Genomic DNA, 23553 nt, shown 5'->3' with positions numbered 1-23553 from the left:
GAGAACGCAGGCACAGGACCGAAAAAACCATGAGCTACAGCAGAGGTCATAAAAACATAAAGCCCGGGAAACAGATCTGCAGCAAGTACACTGCGTGTCCAGACTTGCGGCTGCAGCTAGACCGGAGCGTTCGGAAACCGCTCCAAACCGTGTGTGGCAAAGGCAGTGCCTCTGGACTGGGAAGTGTGTGGTCCCTGTCACTTGGGCAGGCACGGGGGGAGCGGTGGCAACTGAATGCACGACTGGGTTCATCTGTTCAGCACCGGATGCCTGAAAGGGGCTAAACCTCACTGTTTAAATTTATGCTTCGAATGTGAAAGATCACAGATAGGGCAAAGAAGTAGGTTAAGACCCAAGGACATTGAAAAACAGAGATAAAAATCAACAGTTAAAAAAAAACAAACAAAACCAAAAACAAACCCTCCAAGAAATAGAAATAGGATGTAGCAGAGATTTGTACTGTGAGGGAAGATTTAAAGCTAATAAACTGCATACCGATAGAACAAGCCATTTATCAGCTAAAAGTGTTTGCTTTTCAGAATACATAAAGACCTCTCAGAACTCAACAACAAAGGAGCCCAGTTTTAAAATGGGCTAAAGATCTGAACAGACACAGCACCAAAGAGGGTACACAGGAGACAAGTGACAGGAAGGAACTGGTCATTTATCACCAATCCAAAGCGGACGAAAAACCCCAGGCACCACAGCTGCGTGCCCGTCATTACGGCAAAGAGACATCATGTTTAGAGACACCCGTGCAGCAAAAAAAAACAAAACAAAACAAACAAGAAACAAAACAAAACAAAACAAAAAAAACAAAAAACGCGCTCAGTCATTGCTGGGGAGACGACACGGAGGCCAGGCTCTGTGGAAGGGCACGGAGTGATTTGTCACCCCTCGACTGGCCAGAGACTGTTCTGAAAATCTTCCAGCAGTCGATCAATCCGAGCTGGAAACTACCTTTCCAATTGGCCAGCAGCTGAAGACCCAGAGTCCACCCAAAAAAACGAAGCGCCCCCTCGTGGGGGGAAACGGTATGCTGGCAATTCACACCCGTGGGCAGGTTTCCAAAGCAATTCTCTTACACAAGAAGCCAGAACCAACAGACTTCCGGTAAGGCAAAACCAGAGAGGTGGAGGAGCAGGGGGAGAGGGGAGGGGACAGGGAGGGGAGGGGAAGAAAGAAGAAAAGGGCGGAGCTTAGGGAAGGACTGAGAACTGTCAAGAGCGCGGTGGGGGATAGGGGATACACAGCTACGTCACTGTTAAATCTGTAGACTCGAGTACTGGAGGGTGAGTTTTCTCTGCGCACATTAAACAGTGGAAAGCAACTGCCCAGTGAGATGACTTGGCAAGGTGGTGGTTTTAATCGGACAGCAGCCCTGGAGAGATGATCCCCGGGGTTGTAGTCTGGAGGAGCACCCACAAAAGGCCCAGCTGAGCACCCACTCACCTGTCACCAGGGAGCCAGGTCTGGAGAGTAAGACAGCCTGCCTGAAGTCACAGGGCAGTAAGGTCTGCAGCCCAGGCGGTCTGCCCTTGTGATGGACATGGAGGCGTGGGCTAACGTGTATGTGTCTCTTATGCTCATGTGTGTATCCACCGGCATCTCGATCTTGTGGCAAAGTGAGGAAGCAGCTGGGTCTTAATGGTAGGAGGGAGGTGTGATTTTGGGGTGCATGGCTCACCCACCACCCCAAAGGAAGGAAGGAAGCCACAGAGCCTGGCCATCAGTAGGTGAAGGGACAGGACGTAGAGCCGGTTCACCTGATCAGATCCTCTCCTTGGTGGGAGATGCATCCCCTGTGGCCTGAGAGCCAATGTGCCCCTGGATTGGGTATGGCTTCATTAAGCATGTGGTGCCAGGCTCCGGCTTAGGATGAGGTCTGCCCATGTGACTAGGAGGGGTCCTGTGGGGTGGGGAGCCCATCCTCTCCAGAAGCTGCAGTGTTTGGGGTTCTTGGTGACGTTAGCCTTAGACCTCCCCTTCCGGTTAAAGGTGAGGGGACCCCACAAGACACCAGTCAACAACCCGGTGGGATCCCCAGCCTTTGGGGAGGTGGCTAGAGACCCAATGACCTGTTTTCTGGTAAGTACAGAGGGGTGACGGATGACGTTGGTGGGGTGCTTTTAGAGTGGGCTCTCACTATCATATCTGCACATCTGGGACGGTGTCATGGGTATGTGGCATAGAGAAGAGACCAAACCACAGTACCCAGGGCAATTCTGAGCCTTGTAGTTCCCCTCCTAGGTCACTTCTGCTTTCGGTGGCAAAGGGAGGGAAGGAACACTGCCCCAGGTTCTCTGGGCCTTCCCCAGTGTGTGTCCCTACAGCTGCTCTGGCCTCAGCTGCCAGCTCAGGTCCTCCGGCTTTGCAGAGTCCCCTGGCCGGGTGCCCTAAAGAGGCAGGTCCTGGTACAAGAACCTCCCAGGCCTTATCCTCTTACCTGGGGTCATTACCAGAGCCTGTTCCAAATTTTGTGTTGGCTGCAGCAGCCATTGGGCTTCATGTAGAGCACTGTGGACACTTGGGGTGCTGGAGGGGCTTCCTGTGCTGGAACTTAAGTAGTAACCCTGGTCTCCACCCAACAGCAGTAGCATGTCCCTTGTGTACTTGTGAGGATGCTACATCTTCCCCTGATGGTGGTCCTCTATGCTGGATGAAGGCCTCCAGGTGTGAGCCCAAGGGTGGCTTTGGTCAGGGTGAGAGGGGAGCTCCCTGGGCATGGAGAGACCAGCTGAAGAAGGTCTGGCTGCCCGTGTCTCCAGTTTCTTATTTCCGGTCTGTCCTCAGGCCTTTGACATGGCTGGCATCCGGATGACATAGAAATGGAGTCGGGAGCATGGTCAGATCACTCCACAGAAAGAGGGATGCTGAAGGCTTTCTTCCACGCACTTACCTCCAGGAAGCTTGGGATTGGGTGGACAGGAGTGGGCCGACACACTCTGCTGTGTACTTCTGCATTTCAATACGGGCTGCAGGCTGACTCACCGGAAAGACCCTTGGAGCTGGCAGTACCAATGTCTGGGGGTGACCTCTCTTGCTAGGGTTTTTCCTGCCTCAAGAGACCTTTAGGGTAAACAGAGAAGGTTCCTGGAACCTGCTGGGAATAGGTCTGGGCGCTGAGGGTACCCACTGAGGGCTTGTGGTGCTAAAGCAGAGACCCTGGAGAGATGGGCTGTGGTAGAGAGGGCACTGGTCTTTCCTGGGGCTGGGGGAAGAAGATGTGTCTTGTTTGGCCTGGCACACAGTAGGTGGTCAGTGTTCAGGTCTCTGTGGGCTGGTCATTAAAAGCTATTCTGTCTCCTTCCTCCCTGAGTCCCGGGAGCTGGTCCTGCAACGTGCCCGATGGCTCCAAACAGCTCTGGGTCTCAGGCTGGGGTGTCAGGGGGGCCTCAGGCTGGGGTGTCAGGGGGGCCTCAGGCTGGGGTGTCAGAGGGTCACTTTGCCTCTACTCCCTCTGTCAGAGAGCATCATCAAGGGTGGCTGGTGAGTTGGGAGATGGAATTAGGGACAGAAAAGATGTGCGGGGGTCGGGGGCTGGAAGGGAAGTGGAGTCAGATGAAGGACCACAAGGTCAGGGCTCTAGTCCTGAAGGAGACTTTGGTTTCTCAGACCCTCCCTGTGGCCTCCAGTCCCCGCAAAGGGTTCGTATGTAACAGATGAGACGCTGAGATCCAGAGCTATGGGCCCTTGGGACATAACTCTCTGTTACTTCCAGTCCTCAGAGCCGGGCTGACTTCATCACAGAGAAAAGGAGAAAGTCAAGAGCAGGGCCCAGGAGAAGCATGACCAAGGATGGGGTTTCCTCAGGCAAGGGGGCCAGTAGATGTCTGAGGTCAAGTGTGGTAGGAATGCAGGGGGAGGAAGAACAGGTACCACTCAGGGCGGGAGTCATGTCCACCCTGTTCTAGCTAGGGACCCAGCTCTAACCCAGCCTCCAGGGTTGCTCTTAGGCAGTGCTGCTGTCTTAGCAGGTCTGGGAGTAGGTTCTGGAACCTGTGCTGGGCCAGCATGGAATCTTCTGGGGTTACTTCCAGAGGTAGAGAGGGAATGTTCCAGATTCCCACACTAAGGAGGGTAGCTCCCAAGATATCTCAAGAAGGTTCCTGCACCCGCCCCAGCTGCCCTAAGTCTCTCTGAGTGCCCTGGGCTCTCCAGCCTGCCTTTGCATTTAGTAACTCCATGCCCTTGGATGCTTCCCCTGGTCCCTATCCACGGATCCCCTCAACCTCTCTGCTCTGGGTGATTCTGGTCTCAGTTCTCTTCTCCCTCCCAGGCCCCCTCACACTGGGGTTGGTTTCTGAGAGTCTTGGAAGCACTGGGGAGAAAACTCCCATGGGTTAGGTGTAGCTGGCAGAAGTTCTAGGGTTAGAGCAGCCTGGGCCCAGCTGGGAACATTGTTGAAAGCAGTGACTTGTGATTCATACTTGGAGAACACCCCTGTCAAAGAAACCAGGGCATCGAGAATTGGCAAGCCCTCGGGTTAACACGTCTCAAAAGCCCCTTCCTTCCGTTTCCTCTTCTGTTTTGGGCGTATCCCTTCAATATTTCCTTTGCTAGGACTTGAGGCCTCTTGCTCTCTGGTGTATGATAGGCCAACTCCATAGAAACCTCTATTTCCTGTCTCCCTTGGCCTTAGTAAGACCCAAATGTGGGAAAGGGGAGGACAGAACTCTCCTCTGAGGGATCTGCCGTGGGATCAGGTATCCTGTTAACACACAACAAATCCAACAGACAGCTAGGTGTCTAGACATAGGTGAACATTTTGACAACCCTAAGGGGACGGACCAGGCGGTCAATCACCAGCACAGAGGCAGCGTGTCAAAGGTGGGGCAACTTTAGTGTCATGGAGAGTAATGACTGTTGGGGCTGGAGTGACAGTTCAGCAGTTAATAGCACTGGCTGCTCTTACAGAGGACAGGGGTTCAATTCCCAGCACCCTCATGGTGGCTCACAGCATTTTGAACTCCAGTTCCATGAGGTTCAGTGCCTTCCTCTGGCCTCTGTGAGTACCAGGACAGACATACCTAAAAGCAAATACCCACGCACAGTAAAAAAAAAAAAAGACAGAAAAAGAAAAAAAAAAGAAAAAGAATAATGACTGTTTGACAAGAACATGACAAGGCTGTACAAATCCATAAATCTTGCAGTCCTATTTAGAGGCTATCCTGATAATCTTATGTCAGCTTGAAAGGAAGGAACCTCGATTGAGAAAATGCCTCCATAAGAACCAGCTGTAAGGCATTTTCTCAGTGGTCATTGAGGGGGGGGGCAGCTCGTGATGGGTGGTGCCGTTTCTTGGCTGGCTGTCCTGGGCTGTATAAGAAAGCAGGCTGAGCAAGCCACAGGGAGCAAGCCAGTAAGCAGCACCCTCCATGGCCTCTGCATCAGCTCCTGTCTCCAGGTTTCCAGCCTTGATTGAGTTCCCACCCTGATTTTTTGTTATGCTGTTTCATTGTAGCAATAGAAACCCTGACTGAGATAGAGGTCTCAGGGGGAGAAGCGGGCCATGCGCCCATCTACAGACAACAGATAAGCAGCATTCATTCATCTTACAGGGCAACACTTTCCAGCCATTAGGAAGAAGCATTCGGACACCTGCTGTAGCCGGGTGACTCCAGAGGACACTGTGCTGAACAATGTGAGCACACGAGACAGTGTCTGATACCGCTGGTGCTGAGGTCCTTAGATCGGTCACCTCCATGGAGTCAGCAGGTTGGACGGGGTAGGGTGGTACTACTGAGTGCAGACTTAGTTGTACAAGGAGATGACGGTGGATCCTAGAAAGCGCTCTTCTCTAAAGAGTGGTCGAACGGCCATCTTACAATGAGCTACAACCACGTGAAAGTTAAATGCTGAGGACCTGTCTGGTTTGCCGTGTTGAGGCCTCCGGGACAGGCGGGCAAGTGTAAAGCTCAGCACTGCCCACAAGAAGAACTGAGAAACTTGAGAAGGTTGCTAGCGCCCACCTATAGAATCGGAAGAGACAGTTGCTGTCCCTTGCGGTGAACGGAAGGTAGAGCTCCAGGAAGGCTGATCAGGTTTCAGGAGGCCATATCCACTTGTGCCAGAGCCCTTTGTCCTCCAGAGGTCAGGCATGGGTGACATCGTGGTCAGGAGGGGTCAACTGTTGGGGCTGGTGGCATCATGCTCAGAGCCACTCAGAGTAAGGGAGGACCTTACTGTGCACTAAATTTCTTCAAGGTCACAGCCCAAAAACAGCTGCTTTCAGAAAGTTAAGACGGAAGCTCGCACACCAGCTGCCTGCCCCACACCCCTGAGGGCCAGCTTTCTAGGGACTGCACTGCCACCCACACAAATATGTAAATGTCCTTTAGGGGTAGAGTGAGAAAAAGGCCTCCAGCCTCACAGCCTTGAAGCCTGGCATGACAAAGTAAAGGACTCCCGTCGTTGGACTTGTGCTGGGATCTGGGTTCTTCCAAGCTTCTCCGTGAAGCTCTGCTTCGCCAGCTAGCCCTTCCGAAGGTGTATTCCAAGGCCAGTGCTGCCTTCAGTCCTGGAGACACTGGGAGCTGTCAGGGATGGGGTCAACAACCTAGAGCCAGCCTTTGGGCTGAGTGTGGTTAAGCTGGCGATGGGAAACAGCGGTAGCCGCCTGGCGTTTTCCAGAGGAAACGCTACATTTGGATGTAAGGTGTATAACCCTGGGGCCACTAGAAGCTGCTGTGCCCATCAACCCCAGCAGTCCTCAGTGTAGAGAGCTGTCCCAGGAATGCCACCTACTCACTCTCTAGGTTCAGACTCTCATGAGGAAAACCACTTGTAGAGCTCCTGAGTGAAGGCTTTCTTCTGAGATAAAGGATGGTTTCTCAGACAAAGGTGGGGTGGAGGTGTACCCCTGCCGGGCTCTGTCCCCAGAAATGGATCGACTGGGACGGTCGGGTTCGTGGTAGAGTACACGCAGGGCACCAGGTGGCTGTGCCAACAAGGACCAAGCTGATCAGTGGTTCCATTCGGCGTCAGGTCTGGGATGCCCCGCCTGACTGGAGAGCAGGTGGAGGGACTAGTCTGTGTGGAGCTGCCTCGCAGAGCTCTTTGAGTCCCCATCTCTCAGTTCTCAGTTCCTGAGCGGAGCCATCTTCAGAACAAGGTCAAACAGGTCCGGAGCTGTTTTTCTGTCACCCCAACCCATCGACATCATAGTGATGTAAGCCTCACGCTAGTCCGTTGTGGTTAGGGGAGTTTCGGAGTGAGCATGCTCGGACCCCCCATTACTTCCTGAAACCTCTCAGCTGGGCCTGCAGAGGGGTGCTCAGCGCTGCCTCAGGACAGGACTGCTCTGTGCTGCCTCGGGCTGGCTTGGGTAAGTCAGTGGATCGTAGCTCTGGGGGGATGGGGTGGTCCTGGGGGGCCAGGCCCTCCACGGTGGTTTCTGAGAGAAATCTGATTTGATGATAGTTAGGCTTGGCCCAAAGTATTTAACCAAGGCCTGTCCCCAAGATGGGACTCAGGGGCACCATGCTCACCTGTGTAAGGGCACAGGGACAATAGCACACATCAGAGTGCCCTTCCCCCAACCTGCCTGGACGCTTTTGGAAGATCTTCACCCCAACTGTAGATACAGACGAGAGGGGAAACACTGGGCTTCCTCTGACGGGGAACTGAGGGCCACGGAGGACTCAGGAGCATCCTGACAGTGTGGTTGGTGGGGGTAGGGGTTTTTCTTACCTAGGGTTAGAGGCAGGCTCTGGGCAGGGATGAACAGGACAGTGGGGTTCTACTGGGATAGGCTGTCTGGTCATGGGGCTCGATCCTGGGGCTGGCCGCTAACCGACTCCTGAGGCCAGGCATTTGGAGTGCCCAGCAGAGGAGATCTTGTAACTTAGAGATTTGTGAGAACAGACTCGTGGAGTGTTCAGGAGAGTCACTGAGGACCGTGAGCAGTAGTTACCGTCTTACTGATGAGGGCACGTGGCACAACGTCTTAGGGGGTTAACCACGTAGCAGGGTGAGAACAGAGATACCCTGGTGGGAGGGTGGAAAGGAAGAGTGGCTGCCACAAGTACTCAGCTTAGATACCAGCCAAACTGAAATGTGTGTTACTGAGAAGTATGGTGTGGGGGATGGGCCCCCAGGTCCACACGATGTATAGTTGATGCTCGTAATTGAACAGTTCCTGCCCAAAGGGCGTTCTGAATTTGACACAGTGTTCTGAATTTGAATACAGAAATGAGGTCGAAGGTTTTTTGGTTTTTGGGTTGGTTTTTTTTTTTTTTTTTTTGCCTTTTGCCTTTTGCCTTTCTCTCTTCTCTCTGTCTCTTCTCTCTCTCTCTCTCTCTCTCTCTCTCTCTCTCTCTCTCTCTCTCCCCCTCCCTCCCTCTCCCTCTCTCCTCTCTCTTCTTTCTCTCTTTTCTCTTCCTCTGTATGAGTGTGTGCATGTGTGTTTGTATGTGCGTGCTTCCACGTGTATGGGCACATATGTGTATATACGCATGTGAATGTGGAGGCCAGAGATTGGTGTTCAAAGCCATCCCCTGTTGCTTTGCCACTTTCTTCACTGAAGCAGGGTCTTTCAGAGGATACAGCTGGTCTTGCTAGCTGGCTTGCTCTGGGGAATTTCATCTCTACCCTCGGAGGGTAGAATTGTAGGTGGACTGCCAGGGGAACTAGGCATTTATGTGGGTTCTGGGGATCCAAATGTAGGTCCTCACACTTGTGTGACAAGCACTGAGCTGTCTCCCACCCGGCCCCAGAGAAGCCGGTAGGAGGATGGAAAAGTGAAAGACCGAAGCAACCAAAACAACCAGAAATTCCTGTGGTAGAGAAATGGGGCACAGTGTGCTGGTGACTTGAAGGGCCAGTCCAGCCACCCTGAGCGGTAGAGACAAAGTATGTCTTCCCTTTGTGCATTCCTGCCCATTAGGAACGCTCCACAGGGGGTTGGGGATTTAGCTCAGTGGTAGAGCCGTTGCCTAGCAAGCGCAAGGCCCTGGGTTCGGTCCCCAGCTCCAAAAAAAAAAAAAAAAAAAGAAAAAAAAGAAAAAGAAAAAAGAAAAGAAAAAGAAAAAGGAATGCTCCACAGTCAAAAGACAGGCAGGACTGTCACCGGCGGCGGTGGTAGAGCGCAGGGCTCGAGGGCCATAGGCATCACGGGTGGCGTGTTGCCTGGGCATGCCCTGGCGACTCCAAGTACCTCTCTTCCTCCAAGATGGGTCTACTTGGGGGGTGGGGGCTGTGTGGTGGGGGGATGTCTCTATCGAACGCCCGAGGCAGGAGGGCGGAAGTGGAAAGGATGGGGGGTGGGGGATGCAGCCAGGTGGCCAGCACGAAGGTGTGGTTTGAAGGCTGGAAAACATTAGCATGAGTCTGAGGGCTGGTGGACCAGGGGAAAGCAGGGGTGTGGCTGGGAGTTAGGGCAGGTAGACGAGGACATCCAGGGATCATGGGCTCGTTTCCATGGTGGCTACAAGTGACGTGCCAAGGCCATCATTCCAGTTGTGCTGCCCTTTGTCCAACGGCCGCCTGATGGCGTTCAGCGTGCTAAAGGTCCCTTTGAGTGAGGGAGTCCGCCAGGCCCAAGCAGACATCACAGTATGGTAAACCATGTGGGTGTGTGGCCTTTGTGGCTGTTACACGGTAGGACATTCTCTGCAGGGTTCTCGGAAGGTTTGGGAGCACACAGTGTTTCACAGTCCTGATGAAGGTTGACCATGACCTTCTACCCTCAGGGGTCAGCCATTTCCAGCTATCTCACAGATGACACACAGCACTGCAAGATAGACCAGGACGTCAAGAGGAAAAGTCACTGTCCACAACCAGGCCAGGCCAGGCCCTCCATAACAGAGAGGCCAGTGTCTGCTTCTTGGAGAAGACAAGACATAGGGATCTTTCTCCTCCCTTTCCACATCCGTACTCAGTTCAGGAATTCATGAGACAGCCTAGCCTGGCTGCACTTCTGAGAGAAGCCTGTATCTTGGAGCGTGGGGCTGTTGACTCTTGCCCCTTCCTGTGGAAGGAATAGCCTAGTTGTTGCGAGATGCTCACAACTGATCTGGCCTTGTTAGGGACCCTGGAAGCTTAGACAGGAAAGGGAGGGGCTCTGGGTGTTCTGAGGGAGAGCCTGTAGCACAGGGAAGATGGACATCCCAAAGGGAAGGGGCAGATTGGGAAAGGGACAAGCCTAAGGCACGACATTTCCTGAGCACAAAGGACACTGACACGAATACAAAGCCAATGCTGTGTGAGGGCTGAGGGTACCCAAAAGCAGCCATGATGAGGGGCCACATTATAGTGTAGGGATTCAGGAGCAGTCCCCCCACCCCCATGTCCCAGTGCAGGCTGCTCTGGCCTGAGACTCGGGGTTGATCTATTTTGATGTAAGCGTTGATGCCCCATGGGTTAGGGACTTGACCCAAATGCGGATGTCACGGCCTTCTTTTGTTCTGTCTAGGCTGAGCAGTTAGTCCCAACTGCCCACTCTGTCTCCCTGGCCAAGCTCTGTCCACAGGTAACAAGGATGTGACTTGTAGCTATGACAGTTTCCCACAGTGCATCCTCACCGCAGGAGGGAAGTGCCTGTCACGTTTTCTGTTAAACCCCTGCTTCCTCTGGCTTCTGCATGGTGGCCAAACACTGAGCGTCGCCCCCTTCCCCATACTCAGGGTTGCCGGGTGCTTAGGGTGAACATGGTGCAGCCCCTGCAGGAGACAGACCTGCCCTAGGCTGGCTCTGTGGCTGACTTTACAGAACTCTAACTCTAGTTGCAGGGAAGGCAGGTGCAGGCCTCTCTCTGACTGGGGCTCCAGGCGCTGCCCCATGCAGTCATGTGCTCATTCGCTAGAATTGGGGGTGATGGTCAGTGGTAATTTGAATTTGGGAGGTGCAGAAGCTTGCTGTGCCAGATGTAGAGTGAGACCCAGAGGGACAGACGGACCACCTGTCCTGGTGCTCAGCTGGTCAAGGCATGGTGAGGTGATGCAAGGAACCCGCTAAGGGTCAATGTTTGACAGTGGTTCTTGCCCTTCCTGGCTTTGCCTCTCTTTAATGTATTGCTTCAAACTTCTTCAGAGGTCAGTGACCTTCTGCAACCTCAGGTGAATCGTTTAGCTTCCTGTTGTTTTCAGAAACTCTTGAGAAGGAAGCAGGGGAGCTGGGAACTGGTGGCGACTTGTGAGGCTCCAGGCTTTAATGTCTGTGGGCTCAGCCTGGCTTCCATAGGATTCAGAAGGCCACTCCCGAAGGCCCAATGTACTCTGGGCAAATACTGTGGTCATCTGCCTGACTGAGGGGCAGCCACGTGTGTTGGGGGAAGCAGGTGGGCAGGCGGGACACACACTTAACTTTTTAGGTCATTGTTTAATCAGGGGAAAACACTCCCTAGGAGGAACTTCAGCAAGTTTAAAGTTAAACTTTCTTTCTTTCTTTCTTCCTTTCTTTCTTTCTTTTTTTTAAAGATTTATTTGTTTGTTTTATATGAGTACACTGTAGCTGCCTTCACACACACCAAAAGAGGCCATCGGATCCCATTACAGATGGTTGTGAGCCACCATGTGGGTGCTGGGATTTGAACTCGGGACCTTTGGAAGAGCAGTCAGTGCTCTTAACCACTGAGCCATCTCTCCAGCCCAAAGTTAAACTTTCTTAAGGTGGTTGGACACTGACTGCAACACCGGGCTCTGAAATATTTGTACCTAGTGAGCATCCTCATTATGTAGTTTCGGGATACCATGTCTTCAGTCTCCAGAACACTGAATTAGTGGTTTTTGTCAACCCGATAGGCAGAAAAACAAAACAAAACAACAACAAAACAAAGAGACTTTCCTCCGTGGTTATTTTGCGTTTCTTGGCCTTTTGGGAGCCCTTCTTAATTCTTTCTGTGGAAGCTCGGGTGCCATCAGCTTTGCCAACTATAACCAACAAATAACCGTCTTAACCATGGTCTCCAGGGTGATGCTTTGATGCTCGCCAGCTTCCCTGGTGCCTGGTTGTCTGCCCTGCATTACCTTGTGTTGACTGTGGGATGTTCTAGACTCTTTGTTGAATGAGTCAATCTGGGGTGGCAGGCATTGCAACAGCATGCCTGGCTGGCTGGCTGGCTGGCTGGGTGGGTGGGTGGATGGAGGGACAGATGAACAGACAGACAGATGGACGGGTGGATGGATGGCTGTGTGGGTGGATGGATGGATGGAGTGACAGATGAACAGACAGACAGATGGACAGGTGGATGGATGGGTGGGTGGATGGATGGAGGGATGGATGAACAGACAGATGGACGGGTGGATGGATGGATGGGTGGGTGAATGGGTGGGTGAGTGGATGGATGGAGGGACGGATGAACAGACAGATGGACGGGTGGATGGATGGATGGGTGGGTGGGTGGCTAGATGGATGGATGGATGAATGAATGGATGAATGGATGGATGGATGGCTAGCTGGCTGGGTGGATGGATAGATGGCTGGGTGGGTGGATGGATAGATGGCTGGGTGGATGGATGGATGGATGGATGGATGGACAGATGGGTGGATAGATGGATGGATGGACAGATGGGTGGATGGATGGATGGATGGGTGGACAGATGGATGGATGGATGGATGGATGGATGGATGGATGGACAGATGGGTGGGTGGATGGACAGATGGACAGACAGATAGATGGGTGGGTGGATGGATGGATGGACAGACAGATGGACGGATGGATGGGTGAGTGGGTGGATGGATGGGTGAGTGGGTGTTTAATTCTCATTGGTTTTTGTTTTGCTTTGTTTTGTTTGCATTTTCACCTAACTCCATTTCAACACACCCTTTCTCCAGGTCATTTTAAGCTGTCAGAGTCACCTTCACAAGGGGGTCCACAGAACTCACATAGGAGCCACTATGAGGTCAGAACCCACCAATGCAACAGGTGAGAGAGTCTCATTTGACTGAGACATGGAAAAAGGCCCTCAAAAGTTCCTATGTGGTACACTTGGTCCCATCATTCAGATTCCTTAACATGCAGATTTCTGTAACGAAAATGGAATCAGGGTTGCTCCGTCAAGAACTCCAGATGCAATGGGCTGGGGATGTGGCTCAATTTGTTAGAGGCCTTGTTGAGCATGAAGCTTTGGGTTTAATCCCCCACCATCACATAAAATCATGCATAGTAAGTGACACATGCTAAATAGTGCTGTGAAACCATCGGGAGCCCAGGGACTATCTCAATCAATATCAATCAATCATCAATCAGTAAAACTCAAGACATACTCACTTCACAATTGTTTTGACAAGTGCTAAAGAAAGCCAGGCACAAGAGTGAGGGGACATTTTGCACTCTAAATGTAGACTTCCTGTGACCATGACAAATGGTGAGTCACAAGCCATCTGGTGGCCCAAGAGAACTTTCAGGAGATCCCGGTAAGCAGTTGACCAGAAGCTTCCCATGGCTTTCCATGATGCCACCGCCCTCCCTTCTTTCCACTCCAGAAGCCCTCCCTACCCTAGGGAGACATTTCTAAGGTAACCTGCAGGGATGTGGGGTTGTGAAGCCACACTCATCCTCAGATAGTGTATGTGGCAGTGTCCACATCGAAGCTCCAAAGGTTTATATGGGTCTGAGCAGGTGACAAGAGTCAGCCATGCTGGGGAATCTGTGGCTGTTCAGTGTGGTGCTGGGAGAGGCAAGGCTGCAGGTTGGTCCCAGATTGTGTTTCTTGCAGTTTTCAGTAAAACTGCATGGTGTGTGGGTAGGGTGGGGTGGGGTGGGGTACACAGATGGAGCTCCTGAACTGGGATGGAGTGGTGAGACAGACAGGACAGAAGGACCGAGGAGTGTCTGAACCAGGGAGGGGGAAGAGACTCCCATGCTTGCCTGAGGGTGTTTTCACAGTGGGAAGAGAGCGACCCAGGTAAGGAGCTGTCTGAACACCCATAGCTGCCTGTGGACTCATCTCTCACCCTTGCTGACTCCCACACAGGTTCTGATGTCAAGATTTAGCATTGATCTCTAAGGCAGTTCACCACCTGTGGAACCTCAACCTCACTTTCTCTACCCAGATATGATAACAGCATGCCTCTGAGCTAGGACACCCAGATTGTGGGAGGAAGGTGCCTCATACCACTGTCAAAAAGGAAGGGGGGAAAAAAGCAGAAGCTGACTAGCCCTGAGCTCTGCAGAGAGATCTGAAAGCAGAGCAGGCACTTGAAAGTAGCACAGGCTTCCTGGGAGTAAACACAGTGGCCACGTGACCCAGCAAACTCACTTTCGGGTTTACCCAGAAAAGAGACAGCAGGGACAGGAATTGGGGACACCAATGCTCACATTGTTCATAACAGTCCAGCAGTGGCAAGCAGCCTAGGTTTCAGGCACACATGACAAGTATCAAAGTGTCTGTATGTTCCCTGGGCAATGTCCCTGTGTGTGGAATGTGTTGATGGGATGCTAGCCTATCTTAAAAAGAAGAGATGTGGGGCTGGAGAGATGACTCAGTGGTTAAAAGCACTGACTACTCTTCCAGAGGTTCTGAGTTCAAATCCCAGCAACCACATGGTGGCTCACAGCCATCTGTAATGGGATCTGATGCCCTCTTCTGCTACAGTGTACTTATATAGAATAAATAAATAAATAAATCTTTTTAAAAGAAAGAGAGAGATACTCTGACATATGCTATGATGTGGATGAACCCTGAGGATGCTATGCTCAGTAGACTAAATCTGCACTGATGATTTGGGTGAGGCTGCTCTACAGAGGTGGGGAGAATGGAAGGGAGGAAAGTGTGTGTGTGTAGTGTGTGTGTATGTGTGTGTATGTGTGTATGTTTGTGTGTGTATGTGTGTGTATGTGTGTGTATGTGTGTATGTATGTGTGTATGTATATGTGTATGTGTGTGTATGTATGTGTGTATGTGTGTATGTGTGTATGTGTGTATGTGTGTATGTGTGTATGTGTGTGTATGTGTGTGTATGTGTGTATGTGTGTGTATGTGTGTATGTGTGTGTATGTGTGTATGTGTGTGTGTATGTGTGTGTGTGTGTGCACATGTGCATGCCTGTGAGTGTTTCTAGAAGAGCTTTGCTCTGCAGGCTGAGATTCTTGAGGTGGGAACTGGCTCAGGTCCACACAGCAGATGTCCTTAGTGACAATCAGCTGCATGCTGGGGAATGAAGGACTCGGACAGAGAGAACATTTTGTGTTATGTGTGTTTTATCAGGATTAAAAATGGAGCCTGGAAAATGCATCAGTTGCCTAAGAAAGTATCAGGCTCTGCGGTTGGGGACAGGTCCCCTTCCTAACCAGGAGCCCTCATCTGAGGAGCAGTGCAGGTCTTAGATGGCATCCTGTCACTCATACAACCAGTCCAGGACAACTGGCCAGGACAACCAGAGACACTGAACAGATATCAGCCTGGGACCAAGAGACCGTGACCTTGGGGCCTCCAAATCTGAGCCACAACATGGCTGAAGGTTTCTTCACCAGGTGGCCACTGTGACCAGAAAAATCTCACCCACCCACATCGGTCAAGGCCTGGGGTTGGTGTTTGTCCTAACCACTCTCTGGTCCCACTGGCTTCCTCTAGCTGGAGTCTTTTGAACTCCTGATGTGTCTAGTCTGAAGTCTGTGAAGCTTCTCTTTTACTTAAAATTTTTATTTATTAATTGTGTGTGTATCAGGCATACATATGCCACTGAGTGTGTGTTACAGACATGCGTGTACACTGTGTATGTGAATCAGGCATGCATGTGCACTGTGTGTGTGTGAATCAGGCATGTGTGTGTATTGTGCATCTGTAGGAGGCATGCATGTGCACTATGTGTGTGAGTCAGGCATGTGTGTGCACTGTGTGTGTGAATCAGGTGTGTGTGTGCATTGTGCATATGAATCAGGCATGCATGTGCACTGTGTGTGTGAATCAGGCATGTGTATGCACTGTGCATCTGTAGCAGGCATGCATGTGCACTGTGTGTGTGAATCAGGCATATGTGTGCACTGTGCATATGAATCAGGCATGTGTGTGCTCTGTGTGTGTGAATCAGGCATGTATGTGCACTGTGCATCTGTAGCAGGCATGCATGTGCACTGTGTGTGTGAATCAGGCATGTGTGTGCACTGTGCATATGAATCAGGCATGTGTGTGCTCTGTGTGTGTGAATCAGGCATGTATGTTCACTATGCATTTGTAGCAGGCATGCATGTGCACTGTGTGTGTGAATCAGGCATGCATGTGCACTGTGTGTGTGAATCAGGCATGTGTGTGCACTGTGCATCTGTAGCAGGCATGCATGTGCACTGTGTGTGTGAATCAGGCATGTGTGTGCACTGTGCATATGAATCAGGCATGTGTGTGCTCTGTGTGTGAATCAGGCATGTGTATGCACTGTGCATCTGTAGCAGGCATGCATGTGCACTCTGTGTGTGAATCAGGTATGTGTATGCACTGTGCATCTGTAGCAGGCATGCATGTGCACTCTGTGTGTGAATCAGGCATGTGTATGCACTGTGCATCTGTAGCAGGCATGCATGTGCACTGTGTGTGTGAATCAGGCATGTGTGTGCACTGTGCATATGAATCAGGCATGTGTGTGCTCTGTGTGTGTGAATCAGGCATGTGTGTGCTCTGTGTGTGTGAATCAGGCATGTATGTGCACTGTGCATTTGTAGCAGGCATGCATGTGCACTGTGCACATGTGAAAGTCAGAGAACACCTCATCTTGTCAGGGTCAGCATCAAGTCTGTTTTACCTGCTGAGTCCTCTCTTCAAACCCCACCACCCATCAAGCTTCTTGCTTTTTCTTGGTGTTATACATCTCCCTCAGTGAGGGTGGCTCCATAAACTCCTACCACCGTGTCATTTCTGTCCCACAGGAAATGCCACGGCGGTCACCTCTACTCTTCAGACTACCTCGGTCCCCACGAGCTGCCACACGTTGTCCTACGAGGAGAGCAGAGTGGTCCTGGTGGCGGTGTACAGCGTGGTGTGCATGCTGGGCCTACCGGCCAACTGCCTAACTGCCTGGCTGACACTGTTGCAAGTCCTACAGAGAAACGTGCTCGCCGTCTACCTGTTCTGTCTGTCCCTCTGTGAGCTGCTGTACATCAGCACCATGCCTCTGTGGATCATTTACATCCAGAATCAGCACAAATGGAGCCTGGGTCAGCAGGCCTGCAAAGTGACAGCTTACATCTTCTTCTGCAACATCTACACCAGCATCCTCTTGCTCTGCTGCATTTCCTGCGACCGCTACATGGCCGTGGTCTACGCACTGGAGAGCCGAGGTCACCGGCACCAGAGGACTGCTGTCACCATTTCGGCATGTGTGGTTATTCTTGTTGGGCTTGTCAACTATCCAGTGTTTGACATGAAAGTGGAGGACAGCTTCTGCTTTGAGCCCCTGGGGATCGACAGTAGGATAGCCGGCTACTACTACCTGCGGTTCACTTTTGGCTTTGCCGTCCCTCTCGGCGTCCTTGCCTTCACCAATCACCAGATCTTCCGGAGCATCAAGCTCAGTGATAGCCTGAGCGCTGCGCAGAAAAACAAGGTGAAGCGCTCCGCCATTGCAGTCGTCACCATCTTCCTGGTCTGCTTTGCTCCCTACCACGTGGTGCTCCTCATCAAAGCCGCCAGCTTTTCCTTCTACGAAGGAGACCGGGATGCGGTGTGTGACTTCGAAAACAGGCTGTACACGGTCTCTACAGTGTTCCTGTGCCTGTCGACGGTCAACAGTGTGGCTGACCCCATCATCTACGTGCTGGCTACAGACCATTCTCGGCAAGAAGTGTGCAGGATCCACACGGGGTGGAAGAAGTGGTCCACGAAGACAGATGTCACCTACTTGAAGGACTCTGAGGAGACGCACTCACCCACAGCGCTTATGAACGCATACACCTTCCCCAGTACTGTGCACCTTCCAGGCTCACAGCCAGTGGAGCTAGGGTCACTGGGCTCTGCCGGAGAGACTGCCTGACGACCTCTGCTAAGCTCACTCTACACCAACACCGGTCACATCTACCTGGTCCTCTGAGTCACCATCTGGGGTGTCCACAACACTTCAGATGCCTTTTCGGAGCACACACTGCTGATCTCTCCTTCTTAGGCCACCAACTCTGAAAGTATCTGTTCCTTAGGTGTCCAGGACCTTTGGGCTCTCCTCTATGGAAAGCGGTGGGTGCTAAGGACACCAGTCATAACCCTAGGCTTCCAGGGCCTCGGGGAGCGTGTGGCTGGCAGGACAGCTCTTTATCAGCAGGGTGCTCTGCAGGGCTCCCAAGAGCTATCAGCAGGGCACTTGACAGAGCACTTTATGTTCTACGATTTCCTACATTGTCCAGTGGCTAACACTGGACATCCTGGGCTTTCCATAGAGATGGACATGAACCCATTCGTGGTTACCACCACAGCGTTACAGCCATAGGGGATAGGAGTCCAACCCTTAGGGGACTGGTTCTGAGTAGACAGAATTAGCTTCTAGGGGAGCCATGGAGCATGGTAACCAGTTGCTCCAGCTCCTAATGGTCTCATACATCCTCCCCAGGGACCCCCTCAACCGTTTACATTAGGAAGTGCTAGTGGACACCCCAGGAAGAGGTTGGTATAGCTGCTACCAGAGAAGGGGATATCTGACATCTGTCTTTCTTTGCCTTGTAACCTCTGGCCTTGACAGCACAGAGGAGGTAGGCTGCGGCTCCTGAAAGAGCAGGTCAAGAGCAAGCCCCACTCTGCCCCATTTTCTCCAGTGTTGGCTCCGTGTCAAATCCCAGCTCTGCTCTTGCTGAGTCACTCCAGTACTTTCCTTAGCTACCTCACTGGGTCACTCACTGTTGGGACTGGCTGACACTGAGCCACCGCCCCCTCACTCCAGAGACTCCCGATACACTTGGAGTGCAAGGGCCAAGGATCCCTGAGCATGGCGGGCCTCAGAGATGATCCTCCTGAAGCACACACATCACAAATGCTGATCAGAGACTGGGACCTCAGGGCTTAACTTCAGTTCTTCAGTGCTGAGAATAAGAACACAGGGATAGAAGTCGACTTCCTTTCCTTGCTGTTGCTTATATCTTATTTGTTTGATAAATGGTTTCTGGCACCTCAAACTGATCTGAAACTCACTGAGCAATGGAGGGTGACTTCTTGTCTCCTGACCCTGGTGTCTCCCTCCAATCCGAGGATGGGATTACAAGCTTGTGCCACCAGCCTCTGATTTCCTCTTTAGCGGTGTTTGTTTGGTGTGAAGGAGTGTGCAGAGCCGTGTGTGTGTGTGTGTGTGTGTGTGTGTGTGTGTGTGTGTGTGATGTGCGAAGGCCAAACATGGACACCTGATACTTTCCTTGATTGCTCTCCACTTTATTCAGTGAGGCAGGGTCTGACGCTGAAGCCAGAGCTCACCAATTTGGCTAGACCAGTTAGCCGGTTTGCTCCAGGGACCCCCCGTCTCTGCCTTGCAGGCCCTGGGACGGTATCTGCAGGCAGAAGTGCATTAACTTTGTTTTTCTCTATAGTCCTGGCTGTCCTCTGTAGTCCAGGCTGGCTGCTGTAGACCAGGCTGGCCTGGAACTCACAGAGAGCCCCCTGCCTCTGCCTCCCGATTGCTGGGATTAATGCATGTAACACGATGCCCCATGCCTCCTCATCGTTTGCGTGGGTACCGGGGATCCAAACTCTGGTCCTTGTTCGCACAGCAAACACTTTATGAACTGCCCCATCTTCACAGCTGCTCTATTTATTTCCTTCTTAAAATAAGACTTTTTTTTTTTTAACCTCTGTAGGCACACCTTTTTTCCACTTGGAAGGTCAAACCTAGGACAGGAAGGTGAGCCCTTGGAACATGGGGACTCTAAGTGTGATGTGTCCGGTGGTGAAGGGCAGGAAGGCGGAGCAGGCTGCAGGTCCTTAAGGTTTTATACTGACCTTGGCAAAGCGAAGTTAAACAACCTCCCCTTTCCAGAGCCTTCCGCCAAGTACAGCACACGCTGAGAGATGGATGCCCTGTTTTCTTTGAAGCAGTAATCTGACCCCCACACGGGACTGGGGCCTCCACCTGTCCTCCACAGGTCTCAGATGCCCTCTCTAATGGCTTTTACCGGTCTTCGTCCCTCCCCTCCCTGCAGCCTTAGGGCTCTGACATCATGCCTGGGCCAGCACCCCAGAAACACAGTACCATTGGAATCCTCTGTGGAGCATGTGGACTGCCCGACAGTCTCTGCGGGGAAGGCAGGTGACCAGGAAGTCCTGACGAATCCCCAGTGGCTCCTACCCGTGTGGTCCTTCTCATCATAAACCCAAGAACACGCAACAGAGAGGGGCTAGACGCAGGAAACGCCATCAGAGTTTGTTTTACTTAAAACAGAAGCACATATAATGGAATGACTAAGAAAGACAAAAGATTCCAGAAAGTGTTCTCACGCCATGGCCACTCCACTACAGGGATTTCCCAGTAGATTTGTGGCCACCTTGTGGCCACAGTCAGGCTGAGCAAACATGTCTCTGTGTGTGTGTGTGTGTGTGTGTGTGTGTGTGTGTGTGTGTGTCTGAACACAGACATTTTAATTTTCTACCACTGAGCCAAATCCCCTACTGGGAATCCCCAGTCTTATGGGCCATCAGTAAAAGCAACTAAAATCAACAGTTGGGGAGGCTGGAGACAGACAGGAGGGCGGGGCCAGGAGTGGGCATGTCTCTGAAGGTACCTGTCCTGATGCACAGGACAGGTAGGTGAAGTTAGAAAATGGATGCTTGGGGCTCAGAGATGGCTCAGCGGTTAAGTGCACTGGCTGCTCTTCCAGAGGTCCTGAGTTCAATTCCCAGCACCCACATGGTGGCTCACAACCATCTGTTGTGTCTGAAGACACAGTGGACTCATAAACTGTGGAAGGGAGGGAGGGAGGGAGGGAGGGAGGGAGGGAGGGAGGGAGGGAGGGAGGGAGGGAGGGAAACAGATGCTTGAGGAGACCCGGATGGACCTGGGAAGCCTGGAGGTTGGAGCTCGTGACACTGGCATAGCCCCTAACAGGAAGGGCAGTGATCACCCAAGGGGGCCGTAGCCAGTGGAACCTTCAACCTGTAGAGCCAAGGTCCATGCAGGAATGTACCTGTTGCAAGCTAAGCTGTGGAAGTGCCTGCCTGGCTCTGCCTTCTGATTAGTAGAGCGGCCACCAAAGCCCTGTGACTGCTGGCCTGTGTGGCCATATCGCCCCAGGGTCCTGCTGGCTGGAGAGGCAGTGGGAGAGGCTGGCGGGGAGTAAGAGCTCAGCCCCATCGGCTACCTTCTGCCTGTTGCTTTTTTCCTCTCACATTAGCAGAGGTCATGTCAGGGTGTTATCACTGACCACAAACCTTCAAACACCGTGGAAACTTCCTAGATCAGGCTGTGGTTACCAAGAGCCTAGTGAGTGGGCCAGGTCCTCACTTCCTCCGTCCCTTCAGCTGCACTCATGGCTCACTCATTCACTAGTTTACACGCTCACTCAGTCACTCTCACCCGTTCACCCCTCGCTCACCCGAAAACATATTGGCTCACTAGTTTACACATTCAGTCACAGCCACTCCCACCCATTCACCCTCGCTCACCCACAAACACACTCATTCACTTACTCGTCATTCACTCCATCACTGATCCATTCACCCTCCCCCTTCTTCACATGCCGTGCTCTTTCCATTCCTCTCTTTCCTGCTCACTCTCACCTTGTTCATCTCTCCCTCTGTCTCCTGGTTTTTCCTCCTTTGAGTAAGAAAGTATCTTCTTCTCTTCCTCCTCCTCCTCCTCCTCCTCCTCTTCCTCCTCCTCCTCCTCTTCCTCCTCTTCCTTTTATTACCACCATCACCATCACCACCATCACCACCATCATCACCATCATCACCATCATCACCATCACCACCATCATCACCATCACCACCATCACCACCACTACCATCAGCATCACCATCATCACCATCACCACCATCATCACCATCACCACCATCGTCACCATCACCACCACTACCATCAGCATCACCATCATCACCATCACCACCATCATCACCATCACCACCATCACCATCAGCATCACCATCATCACCATCACCATCACTGCTCTTTCTCTCCTTCCTTCCTTCCTCCCTGTTTGGCTACCTACTCCACGAAGGGCCCCTGTAGTCCAGTAGTGAGGGAGGCGGGCCATGGAGAAGATCACCATGCCATCCTGGGGTTCGTGAAGGAGGGGTGGAGACTGGGGAGTGTCTTAGAGCTGCCGTGCTAAAACGCCACACCCCAAAGCAGGTGGAGGTGGGGAGGGGAAGCGTTTACTTCAGCTCACATGTTCCAATTGCATTTCATCACGAAGGGATCACGAAATTAGGGCAGGAACCTAGAGGGAGTACCTGAACCAGAGGCCATGGAGGGATGCTGCTTACTGGCTTGCTGTGTGATGCGTTTAGCCTTATTTCTTATTTATTTGTTTGTTTGTTTATTTATTTATCTATTTATTGGTTTTTCAAGACGGGGGTTTCTCTGTGTAGTGCTGGCTGTCCTGAAACTTGCTTTGTAGACCTGCCTACCTCTGCCTCCCAAGTGCTGGAATTAAAAGCGTGCACTGGGGGCTGGGGATTTAGCTCAGTGGTAGAGCGCTTGCCTAGGAAGCGCAAGGCCCTGGGTTCGGTCCCCAGCTCCGGAAAAAAAAGAACCAAAAAAAAAAAAAAAAAAGCGTGCACTGGCCACACTCCCCTACTCAGACTGCTGTCTCACAGCACCCCCTAGTGGGCCTCTCTACTTGTGGCTGGTGTTCCACAGAAACGGAGAACTTAAGCTTTCTAACGTCTCCAGTTGTGTGGGCTCGTTTTTGTGTCAGCTCAGCACAAGCTAAATTCATCCTGGAAGAGGGAAATCTCAATCAAGAAAATGCCCCCTCGGGTTGAAGAGGTAGCTCAGTGGTTAGAAGCACTGATTGCTCTTCCAGAGGTCCCGAGTTCAAATCCCCAGCAATCATACGGTGGCTCTCGACCATCTGTAATGGGATCCGATGCCCTCTTCTGTCGTGTCTGAAGATAGAAACAGTGTACTCACAGACATAAAATAAATAAACCTTTTTAAAAGAAGGAAAGGAAGGAAGAAGAAAAATGCCCCCATCGGTATGGCCAGTGGGCAAGTGTGGGGCAAATTTTCTTGGTTGATTACTGATGTGGGAGGGCCTAACTCACTGTGGGCAGTGATGCTCCTAAGCTGGCTGTCCTGCGGGCCATAAGAAAGCTGTCTGGGTCAGCCATGAAGAACAAGCCAGGACGCAGTGCCCTCCATGGCCTCTGGTTCAGGTTCTGCCTCTGGCTTTTCTGAATGATAGACTACAGCCTACAAATGAAAATAAACCCTCTCCTTTCCAAGCTGGGCTGTTTTGTTTTGTTTGTGTTTTATCAAGGCAATAGAAACCTCAGCCAAGACAGAAATTGGTACCAGGTTTTGGGGTACCATTGTGATAGCCCTGCTATGTGTTTGGGGAAGGATTATGGAAGCATTTGAACTTTGGGCCGGAAAAACCAGCGTGCTCAGGACCCAGAGGCCTGCTCTGCGGGACCTTAGAAGGACGTTGAGAGCAGTGTAGATGACGGCGGGGGTTGGCTTGTGAAGCTTCAGAAGGAAGTTTGAAAG

At 51.8% G+C, this 23553-nt stretch overlaps 1 protein-coding gene across 6 annotated transcripts; it reads left to right on the top strand.

The window, feature by feature from the left end:
- The first annotated feature begins 1233 nt into the window (after nt 1-1233).
- Gpr132 (G protein-coupled receptor 132) lies at nt 1234-19129 on the top strand. 6 transcript variants are annotated; one of them, XM_039112425.2, is made up of 4 exons: nt 1309-2088; nt 5562-7327; nt 12775-12865; nt 16802-19129. In XM_039112425.2, the coding sequence occupies exons 3-4, from the start codon at nt 12838-12840 to the stop codon at nt 17902-17904; spliced, it is 1131 nt and encodes a 376-aa protein (XP_038968353.1). In that variant the 5' UTR covers nt 1309-2088; nt 5562-7327; nt 12775-12837; the 3' UTR covers nt 17905-19129. The 6 variants fall into 6 exon arrangements, with proteins under 6 accessions (XP_017449680.1, XP_006240723.1, XP_038968353.1 ...); XM_017594191.3 differs by lacking the exons at nt 1309-2088; nt 5562-7327 and adding an exon at nt 1234-1292; XM_006240661.5 differs by lacking the exon at nt 5562-7327 and having other exon boundaries at nt 1308-2088.
- The last annotated feature ends 4424 nt before the right edge of the window (nt 19130-23553 follow it).

This window comes from Rattus norvegicus, chromosome 6 (assembly GCF_036323735.1).
Source record: "Rattus norvegicus strain BN/NHsdMcwi chromosome 6, GRCr8, whole genome shotgun sequence".
NCBI lineage: Eukaryota > Metazoa > Chordata > Mammalia > Rodentia > Muridae > Rattus > Rattus norvegicus.
The sequence above is the reverse complement of the archived record's forward strand: the minus strand, read 5'-3'. Positions and strand labels throughout refer to the sequence as shown.